The 25628-nt window shown below is 67.3% G+C and overlaps 1 protein-coding gene across 2 annotated transcripts; it reads right to left on the bottom strand.

Moving 5' to 3' along the window:
- Positions 1 to 570: 570 nt before the first annotated feature.
- Positions 571 to 25107, bottom strand: ARHGEF2 (Rho/Rac guanine nucleotide exchange factor 2). Of its 2 annotated transcripts, XR_011804970.1 has the most exons (23): positions 24985 to 25107; positions 22171 to 22501; positions 21779 to 21944; positions 21236 to 21341; positions 21108 to 21147; positions 20175 to 20289; positions 9110 to 9260; positions 8381 to 8448; positions 8233 to 8296; positions 7829 to 7958; positions 7629 to 7738; positions 7397 to 7543; positions 6602 to 6852; positions 6368 to 6493; positions 5976 to 6093; positions 5614 to 5871; positions 5104 to 5180; positions 4811 to 4980; positions 4514 to 4581; positions 3484 to 3904; positions 3323 to 3390; positions 3166 to 3207; positions 3016 to 3054 (listed from the first exon to the last, which is right to left on the bottom strand). XR_011804970.1 is itself a non-coding variant. In XM_072027899.1 (22 exons), the coding sequence occupies exons 1-22, from the start codon at positions 14436 to 14438 to the stop codon at positions 930 to 932; spliced, it is 2991 nt and encodes a 996-aa protein (XP_071884000.1). In that variant the 5' UTR covers positions 14439 to 14532; the 3' UTR covers positions 571 to 929. The 2 variants fall into 2 exon arrangements, 1 of the variants encoding a protein (XP_071884000.1); XM_072027899.1 differs by lacking the exons at positions 20175 to 20289; positions 21108 to 21147; positions 21236 to 21341; ... (1 more) ...; positions 22171 to 22501; positions 24985 to 25107 and adding exons at positions 571 to 1015; positions 1249 to 1438; positions 2435 to 2869; positions 14376 to 14532 and having other exon boundaries at positions 3004 to 3054; positions 3323 to 3482; positions 3546 to 3579; positions 3713 to 3904.
- Between the last annotated feature and the right edge of the window lie 521 nt (positions 25108 to 25628).

Here is a 25628-nt window from a genome sequence, read left to right as displayed (position 1 = left end):
GAGGCCGCCGTCCCGCAGCGAGGCCGGGAGGTGCTGGGTGCGGCGTGTGGGTGTACTGGGTTGTACTGGGTGCACTGGGCGTGGTGTGGGCGCGTTGGGTGCGCACCCTCCGGGCTCAGCCCTCGCCACCTCCCCGCACCCATTTGGGGTTTTTTTTTGGGGCTGGGGGGCACCGCTGCTCCCCCCCCACCCATCCCAGAGCCCCCCGCGCACAGTTTGGCTCCAAACGGGTTTTTATTTTATTCTTTTTTTTAATTATTTTCCTTTTTTCTATTTTTTTTCCTTTTTTTTTTGTTTTTCAGTTACAGCGAGGGAGGAGGACCGACGGCGGCCGCTTCTGGCGTTGGGTGCGGGCCCCCCCCCCCCCCAAAACCGACACCAAACCTGGAGTTTTGGGGTGGGGGGGGGCCTCAGGCTCGCCCCCCCGGGGACGTCACCGCCGTCCCAGCACCACTCACAGTGGGGATGGATCCTGCCCTGCACTGGGATGCACTGGGACATACTGGGACCCCCCCACACTCCCCAACACGGGGTCAATTTGGGAATTGCCGGCCCTTTTTTTTTTGCGGGGGGGGGGGGGGCACTGGGAGTGAGTTTGCAGCCCCCAGCCCCAGCCCTGCCCCCCCCCCCCGAGCTGCCTCCTCCCACCCCAATAAGACAAAATAAATAAATTAATCAGAGGGGGGGGGGAAAAAATCAGCCCCAAAACACTGCCCCCCCCCCCCACTAGCTTGTAGGATGGAGGGGGGGGGGCGACCCCAAACCCCGTTGACCCATAAGGCTCCTGTAGGATGAGCACCTCCCCAAAAGGGGGGGGGGCTGGACCCCCTTTCCCCCCTCCCCAGCAGCTGGATGCTTGGGGGGGCTGCTGCAGGAAGGATTTTTTTTTTTTTGGGGGGGGGGGGCAGGGGGGGGCATGGGGCTGGTCCCTAACTGTCCGAGGAGCCCCCGTCGCCCTCCTTCAGCTCCTGGCTGCTCTCCACCTCCTCGGGAATGTCTTGCATCCTCAGGAAATCTGGGGGGGGGGGGCACAACGTCAGCACCCCCCCACCATCACATCAGCACCCCCCCACCATCAGCACCCCCCCACCATCAGCACCCCCCAGCCCCACTCAGGATGGGACCCCAGACCCGTGGGACATCCACAACCCCCCCCCCCCAAATTGAAATTCGCCCCCTCCCCACAGCTTTTTTTTTTTTTTTTTTTTTTTTTTGGGGGGGGGGGTGGCCAGGATTTGGGGGACCCACCTCGGGGGCTGGCGGGGGGGGAGCGGCGGCTGCCCAAACCCTCGTCCTCCAGCAGCGCCTCCAGCGCGTCCTCACCCTCCCGCAGCCGGGGGGGCTCTCCCCGGTAATCCAGCTCGTCCCGGGGGCACGTGGCGAAAGCATGGTGGTGCTGGAAGGAGAGGCCGGGGGGGCTGCTGCCGTGGCTCAGGTGCTGCAGGGGATGTGTTTGTGGGGGGGGGGGGGACAGGGAGGGGGTGTCTCAGCCGCAAGCCCCCGGACACCCCCGCGAGGTGAGGCTGGGCGCACGGGTGGGCATGCGTGAGAAGCGACCCCCCCTTCCCAAAATGAACGGAGAAATGGATAAAATAAAATAAAATAAAATAAAATAAAATAAAATAAAATAAAATAAAATAAAATAAAATAAAATAAAATAAAATAAAATAAAAAATAAATGAAATAATAAAATAATAAATTAATAAAATAATAAAAAAGTCCCTTCCCTCACCTCCAGGGGGGTGCGGCTCAGACGGAGCGCACTGCCGGCACACCTGTGCCATGCGTGAGCGCCACCCCCCAAATAAATAAATAAATAAATAAATAAAATAATAATAAATAAATAAAATGAATAAATAAATAAAATAAAAAATAAAAATTAAAAAATAATTAAATAAATAAATATTAAGTCCCTTCCCTTACCTGTGGGGGGGTGAAGCTGAGCTAGAGTGTGTCGCCGGCACACCCGTGCCATGCGTGAGCGCCACCCCCCAAATAAATGAATAAGTAAATAAATAAAATAATAAAATAATAAGTAAGTAAATAAATAAAATAATAAGTAAAATAATAAAATAATAAAATAATAAAATCCCATCCCGTACCAGCGGGGGGGGTGAAGCCGAGCTAGAGTGTGTCGCCGGCGCACCTGTGCCATGCGTGAGCGCCACCTCCCAAATAAATGAATAAGTAAGTAAATAAATAAAATAATAAGTAAGTAAATAAATAAAATAATAAGTAAATAAATAAATAAAATAAAATAATAAAATAATAAATAAAATAAATAAATTAATAAAATCCCATCCTGTACCAGTGGGGGGGGTGAAGCAGAGATAGAGCGTGTCGCTGGCACACCCGTGCCATGCGCGAGCGCCACCTCCCCAAATAAATAAAATTAAACAAATATTAAAAAACCCCAAAACCAATAAAAACCTACCTGCGGGGGGGTGAAGCTGAGATACAGCGCGTCTCCCGCCGGCAAGCTCCTGCGGCGGGGGTCTGTGCCGCGCCGCCCCCGCGTGCCGCCGCCCCCCTCCTGGCGCAGCACCGCCGCCAGCTGCCGCTGCGCCTCGTCCCGCTCGCGCTCCAGCCGTGCCCGCTCCTGCTCGCTGCCCCGCAGCCGCCCCTCCAGCCCCGCCGCCTCCTGCGCCCGCTCGTGGCACAGCTGCCGGCAGCGGGCCAGCTCCTCCTGCAGCAGGGCGTGCTGCCGTTGCAGCAGCGCCAGCTCCGAGCTGGGTCTTTCGCCCGGTGCCACCGGTGCCACCGCCGGTGCCACCACCGGGGTCACCGGTGCCACCGGTGCCTTCTCGCGCCGCTCGGCGCCCTCCTGCAGCCGCAGCTCCAGCAGCGTGTCCTGCTGGCTCACCACCGCCTGCGGGGAGAGTTGTTTTTTTTTATTTTTTTTATTTTTTTGGGGGGGTGGGGGGGTCAGGCGGATGGTCCCCCCCGCCGTGCCACCCCGGTGCGCCCTCGTTCCCCGTGCGCCCTCGTTCCCCGTGCGCCCACCTGGAGGCCGTGCAGCAGGGTGTAGAGGTTCATCAGCCGCTGGTTCACCTCCTGCGGGCAGAGGGAGCGCTCAGCAAACGTGGGAGGGTTTTTTTTTTTGGGGGGGGGGGGAAACTGAGGCACGCTCGCATCATGGGGTCACCCCCCCCCTCCACGTCTTACCTCCTGGGGTGCCCGCTGCAGGAGCTGGTTGCCGTTCCCGTCCTGCAGGAGGAGCAGAGTGGTCACCTCAGGGTGGTCCCGGCATGGGGACACCCCCCCCTCCCAAAATGTGCCCCCCCCCTCCCAAAATGTGCCCCCCCCTACCCCCAGCACTCACCCGCTGCCCTGCGTCCGAGTCCGCCCTGCAGAACTCCGGGGCGCCGTTGAAGTTGCCGGCGTCACCGTCTGCGGGGACAGAGAGGGGTGAGGATGGATGGGGTGGGTGGGGGGGTCCTGGGGCTGGATCAGCCCCCCCCAAACACCCCCCCAAATCCTTACTGCTCGCGCCGGGGCTGGGGCAGCTCTCGGCCTCGGCGAGGTGGTTCTGGTCCCGCTCGCGCCCGGCGCCCGCCAACATCTCCTTCAGGTTCTCCACTGCGGGGACACGCGCCGTGAGCACCCTCGGGGACCCCTCCCCGTGCCTCAGTTTCCCCAAGCACCGAGGCTGTGAGCTCCCGGGGTGGGGGGCTGCGGGGTTGGGGTGTCCCCCCCCACCCAAAAAAAGCACCTTCACGGATGGCGTCCTGCAGCAGGCGCTCCCCCCGCAAGCCCTCGCCAGAGTCGGAGCGGAAGAGGGCGCGCGGGGCCAGGGTGGGCGAGGGTTCCTCGCAGCCCCCCGTCAGTGCCAGCATGTCGGCGAACAGCCCCACCTTCTCCTCCAGCAGCGCCGCGATCTTACGGTCGTGCTGCAGGATGCGGTCTGCGGGGAAAAAGGGGAGGGGGTGAGGGGGGGGGCACGGGGATGGGGATGGGGACACAGGGACACCAGGATGGGGACATGGGGATGGGGAGATGGGGATGGGGAGATGGGGACATGGGGAGATGGGGACATGGGGAGATGGGGACAAGGATATGGGGACATGAGGAGATGGGTATGGGGATATGGGGACATGGGGACATGAGGACACTGGGACACCAGGATGGTGACAAGGGGATGGGGATATGGGGATGTGGGGACATGGGGATGGGGAGTTGGGGACCTCAGGACATGGGGACATGAGGGTGGGGACACAGGGATAGGGATATAGGGATGTGGGGACACCAGGACATGTGGACACGAGGACACAGATTTGGGGATATGGGGACACAGGGATGGGAATATGGGGACGTGGGGCATGGGGACATGAGGATGGGAACAAGGGGATGGGGATATGGCAATGGGGGGACACGGGGATGGGGACACGAAGAGATGGGGTTGGGGATATGAGGACATGGGGACACAGGGGTGGGGATCTGGGGACGTGGGGACACGGGGACGGGGATATGGGGACGTGGGGACACGGGGACACGCCACCCCCACCGCCCCCACCTTTCAGCTTGCGCATGGACGCCTCGATCTCGGTCTCAATCAGCGGGAAGTCCTGGCGGCTGGGGCAGCTGCAAGGGTGATGGGGGGCGGTCAGAGGGTCAGAGCACCCCCCCCCCGTAACCCACCGCACCCCCCCAACCCACCCCCAGGATCCTCATCCTTCCGCAGCCCCCAGCACGGTCACCCCATCCCATCCCCGCCGCGCACCCCACGGCCACGGGGACCCCCTTGGGGACCCCAACCTTGGAGACCCCCCCCCACCCCCTAGAAGTGTCGGGGCCGGGGGGGGGCACTCACAGGCTGACCGCCTGCTGGATGAGCTTCATCCAGTTGTTGCGGTCGTCGCGGGAGGCGGCGTGCACCTCGTACATCTCGGGCGGCGCGGCGCTGATCAGGAACATGCCCTTCTCCTGGTTGGCGATGTCGCGCACGATCAGGTTTTGCAGCGAGATGACGGCCGGCTTGTCCTGGGGGGGGGGGGATAACGGGGATAAGGGGGGGTGTCACCGTCCCGGGGGGGTGCCAGCGGTGCTGCTGCAGGCAGGGAGAGGGGTTTTTGGGGGGGTGTAAGGGGGGCTCTCGCGGCTCACCAGCATGGGGAAGGTGTACTTCTGGTCCTTCTCTTGCAGGAAGATGAGGACGTCGGTCATCAGCAGCACCAGGATGTCTGGGGGGGGGAGGAGCAGGGAGGGTGAGGGGTGCCCCCCAACCCCCCCCACCCCCCAGGCACTGTTACAGCCAGGGTTGGCTTCCAGCACCCTGGCACCCTGCTCCCCAGGACCCCCGACCCCCTGCTCCCCAGCATCTCCTGCCCCTGGTACCCCATTCCCAGACCCCCATCCCCCCATCCCCTGCTCCCCCTGCTCCCCAGCACCCCAAGCCCTTGGCACCCTGCTCCCCAACCCCCAAAATCCCCACCCCCTGGTCACCCATCCCCTGGCACCCCACGTCCCCCAACAGCTCCATCCCCTTGTACCCTGCCCCTATCCCCATCCCATCCCCATCCCAATCCCATCCCCATCCCCACCCCTCCCCAACCACCCCCACACCCCTCCACCTCCCCACATCCCCTGCATCCCCCCCCAGCCCCCCCAGCCCACCTTTGAAGCGCCCGGCCGCCGTTTTCCAGAGCATGCAGCCGCTGTGCACCAGTTTGCGCCGCAGGAGCTCGTCCCTGCCGAAGAGGCCGGCGCGGCTCTCCCACTGCAGCGGCGCCTTGGCGCGCCCGTCCACGCGCCGGTAAACGTCCCAGAGCCGCGCGTTCATCTCGCAGGCGTGCACCTCCTCGTTGACCCCCGAAATCAGCTCCTTCACCAGCGTCAGCGCCCGGGACAGGTCGGCCAAATCGCCCTCGTTGTCTGGGTGCGTGCAGGAGGGGGCAAGGGGAAAATTTGGAGACCCCTCTCCCCGTTGTGTGAATGAGGACCCCGCCCGTGCCCTTGCCGCCCCCCACCCCCGGTACCTTTGGAGTTTTTCAGGATGCGCTCGATGAGCACCGGGTACTTGGTGATCCGCTGCGTCACCAGCAGGATGCACTCGGGCACGCCGTGGCGCCGGAGCAGCGGGGACCGTGCCATCCTCTGGGGGATGGGGGAGAAAGGCAAAGGGGGGGCACGCCGTGAGCTGCATCCAGCCCCCCCAAGGGCTCACCGCCACGGTGGTGCAGGCACCGGAGAGGGAGGGAAACTGAGGCACGGGGGTGGTGGGGGGATGCTGACCGGCTCTCCCACCTGCCCCACCACCTCTCCATGGGCACAGAGCCCAGAACTAGAGGGGGGGTCCCCGGTACCCTGCCCCCAGCACCCCGGGGGGGGACCCCTGTGCCTTGGCAGCCGCGTGGGGACGCGTCCTCACCCGGACGAAGTGCTGGAAGCGCTTGTCGCGGGCGAGCAGGTCCTTGTACTCCTTCACCGCCTTGGTGTGCCTGCTGCAGAACTCCGAGTAGGCTTTCTTCATCTGCTCCGCGCTGCTGCCCGAGAACTGGGGGGGGGGCACACAGGGAGGGAACCTCAGCGGGCTGAGCCCCCCCCCCCCTTGGCACTGGCACAGCACCACCCGGCCCCGGGGGACCCCCCGACATCACCCAACCTGGCCCACGAGGATGTCCCCCAGGCGGTTGATGACGAAGTTCTTGTTGCTGTCCTGGGCCAGCGAGTCGCGGCGGCGCTCCAGGAGCTGGGCCAGGAAACGCTCGTGGATTTGGCTGAGTTCGTCCACGCAGGGGAAAATTTTCTGCACCGTGCCCGGGTCCAGCTGCAGCTCCTCCAGCATGGCCCTGCGGAACACGCTGCCCATGATCTTCAGCGTGCGCACGTGGTGGATCTCCGTCTGGATCAGCTCTGCCGTGGGGCAGCGGGGTGGGGGGGTGAGAAGAGGGCAGAGCCACGGCATCCCGGTGCCCCCCGCTCTGCCCCCGGTGCCCCCCCGGTGCCCCCCGCTCTGCCCCCATCTCCGCAGCCTTGTCCCTGCGTCCCCAGCCTGTCCCCATGTCCCCAGCCTTGTCCCTGCGCCCCCATCTCCGCGCCCCCCTTCCCACACCTCTGCCACCCACCCGGGTCCCCTGCCGTGCCCCCGCCGCCCCCATTTCTGCATCCCTCGCGTGTCCACCCGACCCTCCTGTCCCTTTCCCTGTCCCCTCATCCCTGCACCTCTGCCCTGTCCCTGTCCCTCACCTTGCCCTTGTGTCCCCCCCCAGCTCTGTGTCCCCATCCCCACATCTCCAACCCGTCCCCGTGTCCCCATCCCTGTGCCACCCCACAGCCCGCGCCCCCCGCTCTGTCCCCACATCTCCCACTTCTGCCCACCCCCGGGGGTCCCGGACTCTGGAACCCCCTTCCCCACCCCCAGAGCCCCATTTTGTCCCCATGCCCTGTCCCCTCTCACCGTAGATGACGTCCTGGCGCTTCATCACATCCATCTTGTGCTGCTGCAGGAAGCTGTTGTCCACGGCCAGGCTCCACGAGTCCGCCTCGAAATCCTTCTCGTCCGTCTCGAAGTCGCTCAGCAGCTGGTTGAGGATCACGTCGGGGCCTGCGAGGACCGGGGGGGGCATTATTTGGGTGTCACCGGGGGGGTCCCGTGTCCTTTTTTTCCCCTCTTTGGGGGGGGTCCCCACCTTCGTCGATGAGCGACTCGACGGAGAGCGTGCGGTTGCGCATGTTGAGGGAGTCGGTGGACTGGGACAGGATGCGCCGAATCCCCAGGGGAGACTCATCGTTCAGCGTCCTGGGGGGGGGATGGGACACAGCAGGGAGGTGACACCCCCGGGGATGCCCCCCCGACCTCCCCGCCCCCCCCCCTTTTCGCCCTGCTTACCCCGCGATGTTGGTGGTGGAGACGCTTTTGGAGAGGGAGAGCGAGGGGCGGCCGCGGCGGGGGCCCAGCAGCGTCTGGCGGAAGCTCTCCGAGGGGTAGATGGCCGAGTTGGGGCGCTCCCGGATGGCAGCTTGGGGGAGGGACACGGGGGTTCAGCACCACCCCCCACCCCCAAGCTTCTCCCACCCACCCCATCCCACATGCAGCACCCCCACCACCCCGGGGACACCCCCATATCGGGCTCCCCCACCCCCATTGCGCCCTTGGGGGGGTGTCCCCAGGGCTGGGAGCGGGATCATCATCGGGGTGGCCCGGAGCTGGCGGGGAGGAGCTGTCCCCGCGTGTCCCCCCCCCCCTCCCTCAACCCCCCCGCCCCCAGGACACGTCACGTCCCCCCCACTCACTCTTGTTGCGCAGCGAGACCGACTGCAGCGCCGAGCTGTTCTTCAGCAGCGCCGCTTTCTGTTGCTGCAGGGGGGGGCAGCAGAGGCGTCAGTGGTGTCCCCCATTTGTCCCCCCCCCACGGTGGGTGCCCCCCCAGTGGGTGCTCACCTTCTGCTTGACCTTGGTGCAGTTGGGCAGCGTGTCCTTGCAGCGGTTGTGGATGGTGACGTTGCAAGCTGCGGGACGGGGCGAGATGGAGGCGCAGCACCCAAAAAGCTCATGGAGGGGGGGGGCACCTTCCTTGCTCCTCCAACCCCCCCAGGCTATGGGGACCCCCCCGGCGCTCATCTTGGGAGCGATGGGCGCAGCTGCAGTGGGGGCCCCCCGCCAGCTGCTGCTGGGCAGCGGTGGCCGGAGCGAGGAACCGCAGCTGCTGGCAGCAGCTGAGCCCCCGCGGCACCCCCGACCCACAGCCTGCAGCACCCAGCAGGATGAGGCACCCTGGGGTGCCGAGGAGCCCCCCCGCACCCCCCCAAAAGGAAGGGGAACGGTGTTGGGTATGCCCAGGAGCGGGATTTTCTCGCCAGGGCTGGCACCCGTTGCCTCTCCGCATCCCCTGCCCGCACCCCGGGGGCACCGTGGGGCTGGGAGTGGGGTCTGTGGGGTTCTGCCTGCCCATGGAAGGACCCCCCCACGCCCCCACACTGCGATCGAGCATCCCCAAAATAGCCCCCGAGCCGGCAGCCTGCCCCGTCCTGCGGCACAGAGTGGGTGGCAGCAACCGCGGGCGCGCAGCCCAAGCCGCAGCTCCCAGTACGAGCCCCGACAGCCGGACTGGGGGCAACTGGGGGAGTCCTGCGCCCACCCAAAACCCCGCAACCCCAGGCGGGCACTCACTGGGGCAGATGAGAGCCTCCTTGGCCGTGATGCTCTTGTTGCAGGCGAAGCACATGGTCATCCCCGAGACGGTGATGGTGGTGAAGAGGTGGCCGTTGGTGTAGCGCGCGTCCTTCTCCTTGCCCTCCTTCATCTTCTCCTTCTCCTTGCTCTGCCCGGGGAGACGCGGGGGGCGCGTGACGGCGGGGCTGCGGCACGGTGGGCGCCCGGCACCCCCCGGCACGGCGGCAGCAGCAGCAGCCCCCCGCTCCCTCGGGCTGCTTCTGCTGGTGGTGGCCAGGCTGGGGGACACGCGCGGGACCCCGTTTTCCCCCGTCGCCCCCCGGCCCGGGGGGTCCCCCATTGCCGGGCGCTGCCGCAGCCCCGGCGGGGAGCAGGCGGGTGCCGAAAAGCCACCCCGCTCGCTCGGCTCTCCCGTGCTTCCCATCATCCCATAACCATGACAACCGGGAGGCTGCGGGAGAAATCCCCCCCCCCCGCCCCAGCACACGTCGTCCCGTTCCCCCCCAACCCCCCCGGCACCGCAGTTGCCAGCCCCAATGGGGATGAGCGGCGGGGGCCGCGGCGGGCGGGGGGCCGCTCCCCTGCACCCACGGGGTCGTGGAGCATCGCCGGGGAGCCGTGGTGGCGCTGGGCAGCCCTGCACACCCTCACCCGTTAGCCAAAGTGTGTGTTTTTCACCATTTAGCCCCAAAATAGGGCTTCGGGGGCCACTTGTGCCCCTCCTGCTCTGCAGGGGGGGGGTCCTACCCGGGGGACCCCGGTGCCACCGCGGCCGCCCGCGGCTTGCTGCGGTTTTGGCCTCTCCAAAAAGGGAAGGGAGCTGCGGCTTCCTGAGCAGCTGCTGCATGCTGCCCCGGCCCCAAACATGCGGGGGGCCTCAGGGTGCCCCCCCACAACACCCCCACCTCGATACCCACCCCCCCAGTTAGAAGGCGCTGCCCCCCAGCAGCCCGGCCGTGCCGGCACAGAGCCGGCTTTGTGCGCACCCAGCCCCGGCCGTGCCTGGCACCGGGGTGCCCGTGGAGCGCGCCCTGGCCGAGCCGGCCCCCCAAAATCTGGGGGGGGGGGGGGGGGGCAGCAGATTTGTGAAACCGAGCTGGCACCGAGGGGGTGATGGGGGGGTGAGAAGCAAGGGGTCTGCACCCCACTGACACCCCCTCCCCGTGTCCAGCGCAGCCGTCCCGATGGAGAGGTGCCAGCGGCGGTCACAGCGCGCACACAGGAGGCTCCCTAGGACTGGGGGGGGGTCCAAGAGGCAAAGACCCCCCCCCCCAGGACAAGGGAGGCTGAGCAAGACGGGAGGGAGGCGAGGAGGACCGGAGGCACGGGCAGAACATCCCCATCCCCTCCCCGGGGACTGTTAGAGGATGCTGGGGGGGGGGACGTAGCCCCTGCTCCCGTGTGGCACGGGGTGGGGGGGCCGTGGTTAGTCCGGAGGCAGCGAGGGAGCCCGGGGTGGTGGGGGGGGGGGCTTCGGCGCTCACCCGCTCCCCGCGGAGGGGTCTCTCCGGGTCCCTTTCCTCCGGGAAGGGGGCACAGGAGCAGCAGCACATCCCGGCCCCGCAGCCCCCGTGGCCACAACATCTGCCCCGCGCTCTGTGCCGTGATTGTTCCCGTTGTGTTGTTTTTTTTTTGTTGTTTGTTTGGCTTTTCACTTTTTTTTTTAATCCTTTTTTTTTTTTTCTTTCTTCCTCCTTCTTTAAAGGGAAGGCTGCTCGGAGCCGGGGGGAGGAAAGGCCCCGCAGTTCCTGCGTCCCGGCCCCAACCGCAGGAAACAAAACAGCCGGGAGACAAAGGAGGGAGGCGATTTCTCTTCCTGCCGCCGCCGTTACCCCAGCGGGACGCCGGGGGCTGCCCCCCAGCACCGGCCCCGGCTGCGCCCCCAGCCCCACAACCGGATCCCGGGACCCCCGTGGGCAGCAGGGTCGTGGCGTGACCCCACAGGGTCCACGTGGCCGGGGCCAAGCCCTAAAACCATCCTAAAAGCGTCGTTTCCGGATGCCCCGGTGATATTTTGGGGGTGGATCACTGTTTTTTTTTTTTATTATTATTTTTTTATTTTTTTTCTTTATGCCAACGGCGCTGGGGTAAAAAAGGGGGGGTTTGGGGGTAGTGGCCCCAAACCCACAGCAGGGCAGGGGGTGCGCCTGGTGCTGTCGGCCCCGTGTGGGATGAACGGAGCCTTTGTGCAGGGCACTGCAGGGGAACACAGAGGGGTCCCTGTCCCTGTCCCCGTCCCGGGGGGGGGGCTGGCACGGTGGGGACAGGGACAGCAAGAGGCATCCGGCCGGGGACTCATTTTGGGGCGCTCATTTTGGGGCTGGGGGGCTGCCCAAACGGGATGCCCCGCTGCAGGAGTGGGGTCCCCACCCAGGGGACGTCGGAGGGGGCCGGATGTGAGCTATAAATAACCGGGGAGGGGGGGGGGGGACGGGGACAAGAAGCCACCACCCGCCACCGCCCCCGGGCTGAGCAGCACGGGCGCACCCCCCAGCCGAATTTCGGATGCCCCCAAACGCCCCCAGCTCCCTTCTTCCTGCCCCCAAACCCAGTGGGCAGCCGAAACCCCAAACACCGAGGGTGCATTTGGGACGGGCACAGCACCAAAACCCCAGCGGGACGGGGCGGGGGGGGGGAAGGTGGCAGCCCCCCCAAAACGGGCAGGGAGGAGCTGGGCGTTGGAACAAAGGGGACGCGCTCGGACGCCTCCGGACCTGAATTTCGGAGGGTCCCCGGCCACCAAAAACCCCCCGGAGCTGGCGGGTGGGTGGGAAGTCGCTGTGCTAGGAGCAGAGCTTTGGGTTTTTTTTTTTTTTTTTTTTTTTTTTAGGGCAGCGCCGGCGGTGCAACGCCCACGGGGGGGTTTTATTTATGCTGGCACGGAGCGGGGCTCGGCCCAAGATAGCTCCGTGCTCTTCCTGCGCTGCCTCCGTAGCTTGGTAACTCCAACCAGACCGGGGGAGGCTGCAGCGCGCTGACAACCCCAGCTGCCTCCGCCCCCTGCCTTTTTGCCCCAAATATGCCAAAAAAAAAAAAAAAAAAAAAAAAAAATCCCCCCCCCCCCACATCCAGCCATGCGGAGCAGCCCCCGGCCACGTTTCGCGGCTCGGCGCAGCTTCTCCTCCTCCTCCTCCTCCTCATCTTCATCACCAGGATGGGTGCTGAGAGCCACGCGGGGCCCCCACCCTGAGGATGCGCATTTGGGGAGCACCGACCTGCCCCAAAATGAAGGGGGACGAGGGGGGGGGTCCCCAGCTGCAGCCCCCCCCCGACCATCCCACGGAGAAGTCCCCAAAAGTCGCCTTCCCGAGGCAGGACGGGACAAAACAGGAGGAGGGGGCTCCAGCTGCCAGGACGGCTCTGACCCCCCCAAATGTGGCTCGGGTCCCTGGGGGGGCTGGGGGGGGCCGTGCCCCCCCCGGTGCTCCGAACAAAGCCGGCTTCTTCCCGGCTCCGCAACAAAAGATGCCTCCAAACCACACGGAGCCCAAACGGCTCCGACACCACAGAGGGAGGGGTCCCAAGCCCCCCCCCCAACCCAGCCATGCGCACAAAAGCCCCGTTATAGCCCCAAATTTACCCCCCCCCGAGGCGCAGCCGTCTCAGGTTTCCTGGCTGGGAGCGAAGCCGCGGGGTTTTATTTTGGGGAGGGGGCTCAGACCTGGTGCCGGACACCCCCCCCACTCCATTTTGGGGACTCAGGGTACAGTAGCAGGGCGGGGGGGGGCGGGGGGGGTGCCCGGCTGGGAGTCACCCCAAAAGTAGTGGGGAGCTGGGGACCCCTCCGGGCTGCGCATCCCACCCGGCGCACCCCAGCCAAATTGGACAGGGGGGCCATGAGTGGGTGCTGCCCCCCCCAAACCCTCGGGAGGGCCCCCCCCCTTTGCTGGGGGGGTGACAGCTGGCGGCAGCAGCCCACAAGCAGCGCCCAGCCGGGGCCGGTGGCTCCTCTCCAAGCGCCTGGGATCCGTCACGGGGGGGGGTGTGTATGGGAGGGGGGGGTTTAGGGAAAGGGGGGGGGTCACCGGAGGCCCTGGGTGGGGCGAGGCGGGCTTTGAAGAAACTGCTTTCAAACAGAAACCGTCCCGTCCCCCCCCGCCCCCCCCGTGCCTGCGTGCGCAGGAACCAACAACCACTTCCCCCCGACACCGGACCCCGGAGAACGCCTTTTTTTTTGGGGGGGTGGGGGATGAAACCCCCGGGGATGAGCCCCCCAGGGATGAGCCCTCCTAGAGCTAAGCCCCCCCCTCCCCTCATTGCCGGGACCCCCCCGGGGGTGAACAAAAAGACGCGGCCAAACTCAGCCCCGGCCACCCGGTGCCCGCCCCGTCCCCGCCACGCGCCCTGGGGAGCTCCCCAAAAAACCGCTCCCCCCCCCCCAATATTTGCATGGGGGTAAACTGAGGCACGGGAGGAAGAGGGGGGGAGCGGAGCCTCGCACGCTCGCTTGGCCCCCCCCCAGGCACACAAAGCCCTGCCAAGCCCAGGCACCAGCTGCCCCCCTCCGGCCCCCCCCCAGCCACCGTTTCGCCACGCCAGCGATTGCCAAATGCGCTCCGGAGCCCTGCTGTCCCTGTGTGTCCCCCCCCCCCCGCGGCCGGGGAAGCGTTCCCTGGGGGGGGCCGGCGCCTCGTGCCTCAGTTTCCCCCCCCCGGGAACCTTTCTCTCTCCCCCCGCCCCCCCCCCCCCCCCGCCGGGCTTTGTCTCCGTCGCGGCGCGGACAATGCGGCCGGGGACCGGAGCTTTCCACGCTGCCAAAACGGCGCCCCCGAGGTTTTGGGGGTCGGGGGGGGGGCAGTTGGAGTTGCCCCCCCACCCCGGTGTCGGTGTAGTTGGGGGGGGGTCTCATTGTTCCCCCTGCCCACGCCGCGCACCGGGGCAGGATTTGGGTACTCCCCGCGCATCCCAACCCCACGCGGGACACAGGGACACAAAGCCCTCCCCCTCTTTAAAAATTCCCCCCCCCACCACCACCATGGGAACCGCACCTCGGAGCCCCCCCCCAGCCCCCGACTCACCCGGGCAGGCTCCTGGGCTCCCCCCTCGCAAAGCAGCGGCGCTCGAAACTTCCCCCCCCCACCCCACCACGCGCGCAGCTGGGCGGGGAAGGGCAGAGCCAACCTCCGCGAGCCCCCAAGAGGGGGTGGGCGGGCGGGGGGGGGGACGGGACGACACCGACCACGAGCTGAGAACCCAAATCCCACCCCCGCCCCTTTCCCCAAACCCCTTCCGGACCCCCCCCATCCCCAAAAAAACCCCAAACCTTGGCCGCGCTCTCCTTGCTGCGCTCGCTCCTCGCCCGGGCCAGCGCCTGGATGCGGGACATGGCCGGGACCCTCCCGGTCCCCCCCGCCCCCCGTGCCCCCCCCCGGCGGCCTCCGGCCTCCACCGGGCTCCTCCCTCCCGGGGGGCGGCCCCGGCGCGGGGAGGGCCCCTCCGGTGCCGCCGGTGCCGGCCTCGTGCAGCCCCCGGGGTCTTTGTTAAGAGCCGGGGGTCCCCCCAGGGCGCACGCACAGGGATAGGGGGTGGTGGCGGTGCCAAGCGGAGTCACTCCGGAGTCACTCCGGAGCGGTGCCCCGGGGTTTGGCCGGGCTCAGCTCTCGTGCCTCAGTTTCCCCTACCCAGCTCTGGCTCTCTGCAAGGGCCCTTGGGCAGTCCCACAGCTCCAGGGAGTGCACCCTTGCTGGGTGATGCCGGAGCCCCCGGCCCGGCCTCGGAGCCCAAATTGGACAGAAAAAGTCCACGGGGGCACCGAGCACACCATTTTGGGGCAGTTTTATGGGGATCCAAGCATCGGACCCAATGGTCCTTGTGGGTCTGTTCCAACTTGGGTACTCAGCGACGAAGCCCCCGGTGCCCCCGGTTCCAGCCAGGCTCGCCGCGCTCTCCCCAAGGGAGAAAAGCCCCAAAAGCCGGGGGCGCAGCTCCCACCCCTTCACTCCTGGGGCACACATCTCATCCCCCCACCCAGTTTTTGGCAGGAGCCGGGTCCCACCAAGCACCGCCGGCACACAGGGCGGTGATGCGCAGCGGTGCCAAGAGCTCAGGAAGTCCGGCTGGGGACGCATTTTGGTGAAATTCTGCTTTTTCCCCTTAAAACACCAACTTCAGACAGGGCCCCAGCGGGAGAAGCTGACCCAACGCAGCTCTGGGGTGCTGCCGAGCCTGGAGGCAGGGGGGGCACGGGGCTCATTTGGGGCTTTACTGAAGCCCCCTGACCCCAGCTCGCTGCCAGGACCTCGCCACCCGCCAGGGACACTTTATCCCCGTGGAAATCGTCCCCCCCCCCTCGGAGGGGCGACGCAGGCGCAGAGCTCCCGGTGGCCCCGGCCTGGTTGATCATTAACTGGGGCCGGGATCTGTGCAGCTCCCCGGGGATTTGTGCAGCTCCCCCCCAAGATTTGCACAGCTCTGCCCCAGAGATAACGCGGCCGCGTTTCCCGGGGCGAAGGAGGCACGGGGATGGGAGGCATGGGGGTGGGAGGCATCGGGATGGCTCCGAGGTGCACACAGCCCTGGGGGCTGGTGCCACGCTCCCTATGGAGCCCTAAAAAGCTGGGCTGTGCCAGGCACCGTGGCCCCAAGGGGTTAAATTGGGTGAGCGGTGGCACTTTCCACCGGGCACCGCTCGCTCCGGCCAGCCACTTCGTGCAGTTTTGGGTTAACTTCATGCAGTTTCGGGTTCACTTCATGCCACTCCGCTTTCCGAAATCCTCCCAAAGGATTTTGGGGCGCTCAGCCCCCCGCTGTCCCCACGCAGCCCTGGGGGCTCGCCATGGAGACAAGTGGCCCCTCGCCGGCGCATCCCAGCCCGCGGCACTCGACGCTCACCAAGAGGAGCGGAGGCCGTGCCTCGAGCCGTAAGGCAGCGCCAGCAGCTTTGGGCTTAATCAGTAACCAAAAAAATAAATAATAATAAAAAAAAAACAAAACACAGGCGCTGGAGCCAGCCAGGGGGTTGCTGCCACCCCCACCGCATCCCATCTGAGCCCCCGGGTGGGCGTCGGGGGCAAACGTTTGCGCTGGAGCCGCCGCGCGCTGCCCTCGCTCAGCTCCGGGGGAAAATGTTGGCAGCGAGGGAGCAAAGAAAAGCTTTGCTTTCCCCCACGGCGAGGCCATGTAAACAGGGGTTTCCTCCGCGGCACCAACAGAGGGGGATTGTTTGGCGAGGCCGAGGGGCCGCCTGGCCCCGTGCTACGGCCCCGCAGTGGGGAAAAAATCCCTTGGGGCCGCTCCTGCTCCCCAATTCGGGTCCTGGGTTCTGGGGTGATGCCCCTGGGGAGGTGGAAACGGAGCCCAAACTTCAGCGCTCCCGGCTGGCGAGCGACGGCCTCTCTCTTAATTAACCTCTCCGGTAATTAACCGCTCCGTCCTTCAGCGCTTTGTCGAGGCAGCTGCAGACGTTGCTCCCCCCCCGGGTGGGCTCGCTCCCGGCGGCCTCCCGCTGCCGAGGCCGGGCTTGGATGAAATCTCGCGGCCGGGGAGCGGCACGAAACCCGTGCCAGGCGGCGGCGAGGAGGCCACCAGAGCCTCGTGCCACCAGAAAGCACCCGGGCGTGGGGAGGCCGTGGGCCTCCCTTAACCCCCAGCCCGGTTCCGAATTTCTCATTTCCTCCTCCTGTGGCCCAAGCCTCCTTCTGCTTTCCCCCCCCCTGCACCGGGGCAGCGTCGGGGCAGCGTTCGTGGTGGCGTTTGCTGGCAAATTCCCCCAAATCTCAGCCCGCTTTCGCCCCGTTCTGGCAGCACGGACCCTGCCTCAGCCCCGCGCCTCCCCAAAAACCGACGGAAGGAAACGGCGAAGGGGCGGCCGGCTACCCAGGGGAGCACCGGGCTTCCCCCCACCGCCCCAACGGGGCAGGATGTGGCCGGTGGGGAGGCTCCGGTGGTGCATGGAGAGGGCTCAGCGCCCCCAAACCGCCCCCCTCCGCCCCGTCCCGGTGCACTCGGGCCGGATCCGGGTGCTGGAAAGCCCCGCGGCGCCGCGAGCATCACGTGGGGGGAGAGGGCCCCGCGTGGCGAGGGGGAAGCGGAGGCCGAGTGGGACGGAGCCGTAAAGAAGCCGGGAAGGGGGGGAGATGGGGTGGTAGAGCGGGGACCCCCCCTCGGAACCACGGGGTCCCTGGTGAGGTCGCAACCATCCCCTCGCCAAAACCACAGCCGGGCATCGACGAAGCCCCCACGGCATCGCGGGTGCATGGGACTGCTCCAGATGGGGGCCCCCCCTTGCCGTGCCCCCCAAAAATCACCGTGCCCCCCGACCATCACCGTGCCCCCAAACCATCACCATGCCCCCCTAAACCATCACCATACGCCCCAAAACCACCACCACCAGCCGGATCGTGCCCCATGGCATCGAGGGCTTTCCAAGCGGGGTCCCCGCAGCCTCCCCGAGCCCCCCACCCGGCCGTGCCCCCCCCAGCCGTGCCTCACCCTCGCGGCGGGACGGCCGTACATGGCTGCAGCTCCGCGGGAAGAGGCAGAGCCAGGCCCGCGGGCAGCGGCGAGCCCGGCCCCGGCGCCTGATTATTTTTCCTTCCTGAAATAGCTCAGAGCCGGCCCTCCCCTCCGCCGCCTCGCCGCCCTCGACGGCCGCGGCCCGACCGGCGCCCGGCTTCGCCAAACCCCTCGCGACCCCCTCCAGACGACCCCTGGCTGCCTCACGGGGACCCCTCGGGGTCCCCTCTTTTGGATTTCCCCCTTGACGGTGGCACCCACGTCCTGTGCTCAGCCCCCTCCTCCTGTCCCCGCGGTGTCCCAAGGGACCCCCGTGTCCCCCTGCGGCCACGGCTCCGTCACCGCCACCTGATTTTGTCCCCCCCCCCTCGGCCACCAGCACCCCCCAGGGGGACACCCCGCAGCACCCCGTGCCACCAACCCCAGTCCTGGAGGGGGGGGCTGGGACAAAGCCCCCTGCGTGTCCCTTTGTCCCCGCGGGGGCACGCAGGAGGCGGAGGGGCTCTGCAAATGCAACCCTGATACCCGCGGTGTCCCCGCTGTCCCCCTGGGGGTGGCTCTGCCTCGCACCCCCGCTGCATCTCCATCACCCCGGGTCACTCAAGGGGCTGGTGGGGACGTGTCACCCCCCCAGGCATGGACATGTCACCATGTCACCCCCCAAAAAAAAGGGACGTGCCCCCAGAGGCATCGGGACCGGTGCCAAAGCGCCACCAAACCCCTTCCCTTCACCGAGCCTCCCCTTCCCCTTCTGGGAAAGCCAGGACTTCCCATCCACCTGCTGGGAAAGTCCCCGAGGAGCAGGCTTGGAGGGGGTCAAGGGGGGGTGAAAAGGCACCGGCAGCCCTTTTTTTTTTGGAGGGGGGGCTTGGGGAGCGATGCGGGGGGGTGGGAGCTCGGCCCCGCTCCCGGTGCAGCGCCTGATGCAATCCCTGCGCGAAGGGCTCCGGCCCCGTCCCCTCCCCGCTTTCACAACAAAACTCTGCCAGGCCGGCGCGAGCGGCCACGGCCTCTTTTCTGCCCTCCCTGCCAAAAAAAAAATAATTATAATAATACAAAAAAAAAACAACAAAAAAAATCCCAAACGCCCATTTCAAGCCGTTCGTTCGCAGCGTCACGGCCAGCTGCCGAGCGGGGCGGAACGGGGACGGCTGCGGGGTTTGGGGGGCACAGGGAGCCGAGGAGGGGGGGGGATTTGGGGGGCTGCCAGCATGGGGATGGCCGGGCCCTGGGTGATGTTCACAGCTGGCTGCTAATCCTCTGTCTGGGGAGGGCTGGGGGGGGCCGGTAGGATTAATGGGCTCGCGTCACGGCAAAGCCCCGCGCCTCTGGGGACCGGGTGGGGTTCGGCCCCAGAAGGGTTGGGGAGGGGAGCAAAAAGCCATCGCCCCCCCCTCCCCCCCCAAGCTGCTGGGTGCAGCGCCGTGCCTCAGTTTCCCCCGAGCTCCCATCCCCGGGGGCTGGGGACGCCTCTCCCAAAAAGCAGCTCCAGCAAAAGGGGCGCGGGGAGGCTCCTGCGCGCCCCCCGGTGCCCCCCGGGGCACCTCAACCACGGGGCTAGGATCTTGTCGCTGCTGCTAGGGGTGGGAAAAGGGAAACTGAGGCACGGAGGGGGTGTCCCACCAGGGCCCTGCACACTCCTGGTTTAATGTTCCCGGACATTTACTGGAAAGCAGCTGGGAGAAAACGGGCCCAGATGAATGAGCGGCTGCAGGAAACCGCTCGGATGCGGCGGAGGAGCCCGGGGGAGGGCGCGCGGGCGGAGAGCTCAGCGCGCAAACAAGCGCCCGCCGCCAGGAAAAGCCTCATTTCCTCGGCCCCGCCGCCCGCAGCGCGCCCCCGTCCCCACCCCACAGCACCCGGGGTACCCGCAGAGCACGGCCACGGGTCACCAAAGTGTCCCCGGCACAGCGGGACGAGGAGCAGCCGATGGCACCGGCACCCCCGGGGCTGCTGCGAGGGGCGAGCGGCTTTGCGCAGTGCCCCCCCCTTGCACCCACGGGCACACCCACAGCCCTCCATGTCCCCGTCACCATCACGCCCATCAAAACCATGATGGTGCCAGCTGGTCCCTGGGGACATCGGGGGTGGCCGGGACGGGGGCGGTGGCGCAGGCACCGAAATCGCATCCCCGGTGCCCGGTACCTGCCCCGCTGGTGCAGCTCCACGAGCGCAGCCCCGCTCCTGTTTCACCTCCCGCTGGGTTTTGGGGAAGGGGAAGTGTCCCAGATGCCCACCAAAAGTTGGGGGAGGTTTTGGGGGGGCAGAGCGAGCGCCCCAGGACTCGCCCAGGCACCGCGCTGGGCGTACACGGAGCTTTTCCCCTCTCCGGACCCCAAAGGCCCGGAAAGCAGCCGAGGATGACCTCAAGCAAAAAGGGGAAACTGAGGCACAGCATCCCCAAAGGGCAGCCGCCAGCGTCGCAGCCGCAGAGCCCGGAACGAGCCCCCGTCCCACCCCCAACCCCCACGCAGCATTTTGGGGATCACCCCACACCCCACCACCTCCCCGCGGCCTCGAGTGCCCGGCTCGAGGGGTCCCGGCCACGGATGCTCCCCCCGCCCCCCTCCCCAACCCTTCCTCTCCCCTTCATCCCCTTCCCCCTTACCTTCGTCTTCCCCGTCATCCTCCAGATGAAGCTGAGGGTCCGGCCCAGGGGGCTCCCTTCCCGGCTCCCCGGCTCGCCTGAGGCCGCCAGCTGCCCGCAGCTCCCGGCACCGAAGCTGCAGGAGGAGCGGGATCAGGCGCACAAATCCCCCTCTGTCCCCGGGCGTCCGCGGGCCAGGAAGTAGGGAGGAGCGAGCCGAGGCGCCGCGGCCCCCCGGCTTCTCCAGGGTGGCTGCTCCATCGCAGCTGGACCCGGCACAGAGCCCTTCTGTTCCCTCCCCGCTGAGCCAACCCCGCACGGGGGGCACGCGGGGACCCCCGGGGTGATGGCACGGGACGGTGCCTGCGTCCCCTGCTCGGCCACCCCATGGCATCGCCTGCCCCACGAGGTCCAATTTGGGGCAGCCCCATGGCTATGGGGATGTCCCCGTGGTTTTGGGGTGACCCACACGGCCCCGTTGTGCGTTGCCTGCAGCGAAGCTGACCTCGGTCCCGTCCACGCTTGGTGGGGGGTGAGGTGCCCCCTCCGAAAAAAGCAGGGGGAGGCTCAGCACCCCCCCTGCTCCCCAGCTGACCTCTCCCTGTCCCCGTCCCCGTCCCTGTCCCCGTGTGGCTCCCCGCCAGCCCCATGCCCTGACCCCCCCCCGCGTCCTGCCCTAATGAGGACGGGAATGGGCTGTGACAGGCGCTGGGGCCGCGGGGCCCCACGGGCACAAAGCGCCTCGAGGCCGGGTGGGGACAGCGCCGGGGGGGGGGCACCGTCCCCTCCATCCCGGGGGGAGGATTCTGCTCCTGGTGCCCCCCATCCTGTGTGCCAGGACCCCACCGGCAGGGTGCAGGATCGGTGCCGCTTTGGGGGCACCCCAAAAAGGGGCCGGGTGCTGGGGGACACCGCCCACACCCCCCTGCGCCCCCCTGCGCCCCCAAAACTCACCCGTTGGCCAGGCTCTGCTGGGAGGCGAAGGGGGAAATTTCTGCAAGAGAGGGGGCCCGAATTAAAGGAGGGGCGGGGGTCCCGTCGCCCCAAAACCCCCACCCATCCCCGCGGGCGCTGGCACTCACCCACGGCGGGGGGGAAGCTGTCGATGACGCTGAGGGACGCGGATTTGGCGAGGGCGCAGCCGCCGGCGCTCCTGGCCCCGTACACCTGAAGCCTCCGCGCGTCCTCCTGCCAGCAGGCACGGGGTTGGCATCACCGGGACCACCGGGACCACCGGGACCACTGGGATCACTGGGATCACTGGGATCACTGGGATCACCGACCCCAGTCCCTGGGCGCAGGGCGCTCGTTGCCCTTTGTGGTGCCAGCGGGGTCCCCGTGCACCGGGCGCTCCCTGGGCTCACAGAGCTTTAATTTCCCCCTCCCCAAAATGAAGCTCCCCCCCCCCCCAAAAAAAATAACGCAGCCCAGCCCTGGGGTGATGGAGAAGGCACCCGGGGCAGGGGCTCTGCTGGGCTGCCTCCATCCACCGCGGTTCTTGGGGTCCCCCGGCCTCGGCCCCGTGCTGCCAGCTGCAGGGGGAGGTGGGTGCTGCACCCTGGGGTGGCAGGAGGAGGAGGAAGAGGAGGAGGAAGAGGAGGAGGAAGAGCAGCAGCATCTCCTACCTGCGCCCGCTGCAGATCGGCCTCGTCCTCCTCGTCCAGGGACAGCAGGGACTCGGTGCTGTGGATGAGGGGGGCTCTCCGGGGGTCCCACCGGCGCCTCCCCAGCCCGTCCAGCTGCTCCGTGCTGGAGTCGATGTCGTCGGGGCTCAGCCCCTTGAGGCTCACGCTGTGGGGGGGAGAGGGGCACCCTGAGCTGCGGCACCCCAGGGTGGGGGGCACCGGAGCGGGGCAGCCGTGGCATCGGTGCCATGAGCCCCATATCCATGGGGCGAGCCTTGCTCGGTGCCACGCCGGGGCAGGGGGTGTGCCGGGGGTGCTGCACGGAGGATCCCGAGCACCAGCGAGGGGGGCGCGGGGGCTGGTTTGGGGTCACGGGGTGGGGGCGCCGCTACCTGAGCTGGTCGTAGCCGGGGACCCCGCGCAGCTCCTTGCCCGGCTCCCAGCTGTGCCGTCGGAACGGGTCCCGGCTGCGCATCGAGGTCCGCAGGGCACAGGCTCGCCGCAGCGGCACCCCCCGGGACCGCTCTTCATCCTCTTCATCTTCCTCCTCCTCCTCCTCCTCCTCGCCCCAGCTGGCCTCGGATTTGGGGCTGGGCACAGTGACGGGCTCCAGGGCCGACATGCAGCGGCGCTTCTGGCCCGGGACCCCGCAGAGGGCTCCCTCGCAGGGGCCCAGGAAGATTTCGGGGCCGTCCATGCCCCGCTCAGTGCCGGAGCCGGGCGCTGTGGGATGGAGGAGCGGAGGTGTCAGGGATGGATGCGGACAGCCCGGCCCCGTTGTGGGGCACGGGGCGAGCTTGGGGTGGTCCCAGCTGAGCTCTGCAGACCCCATCAGGCCCCTCCGACCCCACAAGCACCCCGCAGGCTGCTCCAAGCAGACCGTGAAGCCGATGGTGGCCATAAAGAGGAGCTGCACATCCCGGCCCCAAGCACCGTGCGGGGCCCCCGACCCCACAGAACGATGGGGAGGGCTCCTGGCCCCCCCCGGTCCCCCTCGACCCCCCCAGCCCTGCATGAACACAGCCTGGGGGCTGCGCGGGTGCCCCCGGACGGCCCCCGGCTGTGTTTGCCCTGGCTCGCAGGAGCCGCCGGTTACTCATTAAGCGCCCAGGAATTTGGCTGGGATGAGAGCTCCTCTCCACCACGGCTCAGCTCGGGGGGGGGCCGACCCCTTGTCCCCCTCCCCAACACCAGCAGCCACCGCAGGATGCAGCCCGCGCACCTGCGTGCTTTGCTGCGCCCCAGAACCCCCCCCCCAAATTTCACCCCTGCGGGGCTCAGCGCATCCCCTGGGAGCTGTTTCCCCGTGGGGAGGGCGCTTGGGGGCTTTGCAGGTGTTTGGGGCCGGGGATTTGCCACCAGCACCCGGTCCCTGCGTTTGCTGGGGCCGGTCCCAGGATGGGACCCGCGGTGCCATTGGGGTCACGGAGCCATCGGCACCCCCCAGGCTCCAAACCCTACAAGCACCCCAAACCCAGAGCTCCAACCCGTGCCACCCACCCCTGCCCAGCTCCCCAAAACCCCAACAGCAGCGGGCACAGAGGGTCTGGGGGGGTCCCGGGCTGCACGGCCGCCCCCATCCCCGACTCACCCCGCTGCGCCCTGGCCCCGCAGGCAGCTCTGCCCCTGGCCGGCCCCACTCAGGCCAGGCAGGGAAATGGGATGAGCTCAGGCGCTTTCCTGTTTTTCCATTCCCAGCCCCGTCAGCAGATAACAAAACTTCCCTCCGTGTCTGCCCGTCACCTGCCCCGCGGGCTGCCCGGGATGGGACCTGCCCGAGCGAGGGGCTTTGAGAAACCCAGAAGGATCAAGGAATAAACCAAGAACTGCTCCTGCCCGGCTCTGCTCCCGGCGCAGCCTCGTGGCGAGAACAGGCAGAGCCGGAGCACCCCCGAGCTGTGCCCTCGGCTGGCAATTAACACGGCAATTAGCAGAGGCTGAGCCCTGGATGGGGAGAGCGTCCCCAGCACCCATGGTGAGGGCACGTCCCAAAAGGGACCTGGTGGGACCGGCGCTGGTGGCACTGCTGCCACCCCTGAGCAGGGCTCGACCCAGAGGCCACCGGGTGATTTATGGCCTGGCGGGCTTTGTGAAGGTGTCGGTGCCCGGAAAAGCGCCCAGAAAGTCCCAAAACTTCTTGCTTTTGGGTAAAAAGCAGCCGGGGACCTCGCGGCGCGAGCCCAACCTCCTGCACAGGGGCTGGCAGGAGCCTGGGGGGAACCTCGCGTCCCCCAAAGCGATGGAAAAGGGGGGGAAAACCCAACCCTGAGAGCAACCCTCGGGCATCAGCTGCCACCGCCTGCACCACCATGAACCCCCCCAGCCCCATGTGCACCCCGTCGGCACGGGGACACCGTGGGCAGCCTCTCACCGGCACGGCACCGGCACTGCTCGGTGTGCCGGCGAGGGGTCAGCTCCTCCACAGGTCCCCCTCCATCAGGGATGGGGATTTTGGGGGGGCTGCCCCACACCCAACCCCTCGGCTCGGTGCTCATCGCGGCGGGGCACGCACCCGGCTCCTCCGTCCCCTGGGTACTGGGGACAAGGATTTTTCCCCGAGTGCCAGCAGGGCAGGAGGGAATCCTGCGCCACAGCGCACCCAGCCTGCGCCTCCAGGCATCTCCCCCGGCCCTTTGCACCCAGCCGGGGCCAGGTCGCAGTCAGGGCTCGCAGGGGAGGAAGCAAGAAGCAAACCTGCTCCCAACGCCTGCTCCAGCCCCAAATCCCCGCCGTGGGGACGCAGAGGGGCTCGTCCTCGGTTGGGGACCCGTGGGAGCACGCAGCAGGTGAAGGAGCCGCGTGCCAGCAGGTTTTGCTCTCCGGGAGGTTCCCCGGCACCGGTGACCACCGACCACCAGCGCCTTGTCCCGGGGCACCCAAGGGACCCTCACTCCAGCCACCGCTGCGGGATGGGGAAACTGAGGACAGGCAGCAGGCTCCAAGGTCCCGACACCGAGCTTTGCATCGGCGTCCTCCTGGCACCACGGGGGGGGCTCTGGCAGCGGGGATTTGGGGGTCTCATCCCTGCGCTCCCATGGGTGCAGCCGCGGCACGGGGAGAAGAGGAGGGGAGGCACCAGCACGGGGCTGGGAGGACAAAGGGGACGGGTGCCACAGGGCCCAGGAGCGGGGTGGGGGTGGCCCCCGCGTCACCCCCAGCTCTGGTTTTCCCCCCCAGGGCACCCCCCCAGGGTGCTGGGGACGTACCTGTCGGCGGTGCCGTGGGGTGGCCCCATGGGACCTGGTGGTGGTGGCGGTGGGCGATGCCGGGCGGGTACCAGCCCTGCTCCCCGCTCCCCACCCGGAGCTCCCCTCCCCTGTCCCTGCCTCTTTCGCACACTGAATAAACCAGGAACCACTTGGCAAATCAGCTCCTCGGGCTGTTAACCCTTTGCCCTGCACCGCTGCGGATACTGCACCGCCCGGCACCGGAGCACCCCAATTCCCAGGGGGCACCCCCCCAAGTTCAGCTTCACCTCCTGTTCCTCCCCTTTCTCCACCACCCGCCCTGGCTCGGTGAGGGGTTGCGGGTGCCCTCGGCACGGAGCTGCCCTCCGGCTCTGTAAGTTTTTGGGGGCCAGGAGCAGTCTGGGGGGGCCCTCCGGGGGTCCAGGCTGCTCCTTTGGGGCTCCCAGGGTCCTTCCTGCAGGAGCTGGGGGCGCACAGGGCTGGGAGTTACCGCGGAGGGGTTGCACCACGGGCAGGAGCGGGGCAACCCCGAGGCAGAGCGGCGAGGATTGACGCCCCGTGCCTCAGTTTCCCCATCCTCCAAAGCCTTTTTCCCCCCTCCTGGGCACCGAGGACCACCCTGGGCACTGGTGGCCCATGCCACCCTCTGCTCCCCACCACCC

The sequence above is a fragment of the Anas platyrhynchos genome, chromosome 26 (genome assembly GCF_047663525.1).
Source record: "Anas platyrhynchos isolate ZD024472 breed Pekin duck chromosome 26, IASCAAS_PekinDuck_T2T, whole genome shotgun sequence".
NCBI classification, from domain to species: Eukaryota; Metazoa; Chordata; class Aves; order Anseriformes; family Anatidae; genus Anas; species Anas platyrhynchos.
The sequence above is the reverse complement of the archived record's forward strand: the minus strand, read 5'-3'. Positions and strand labels throughout refer to the sequence as shown.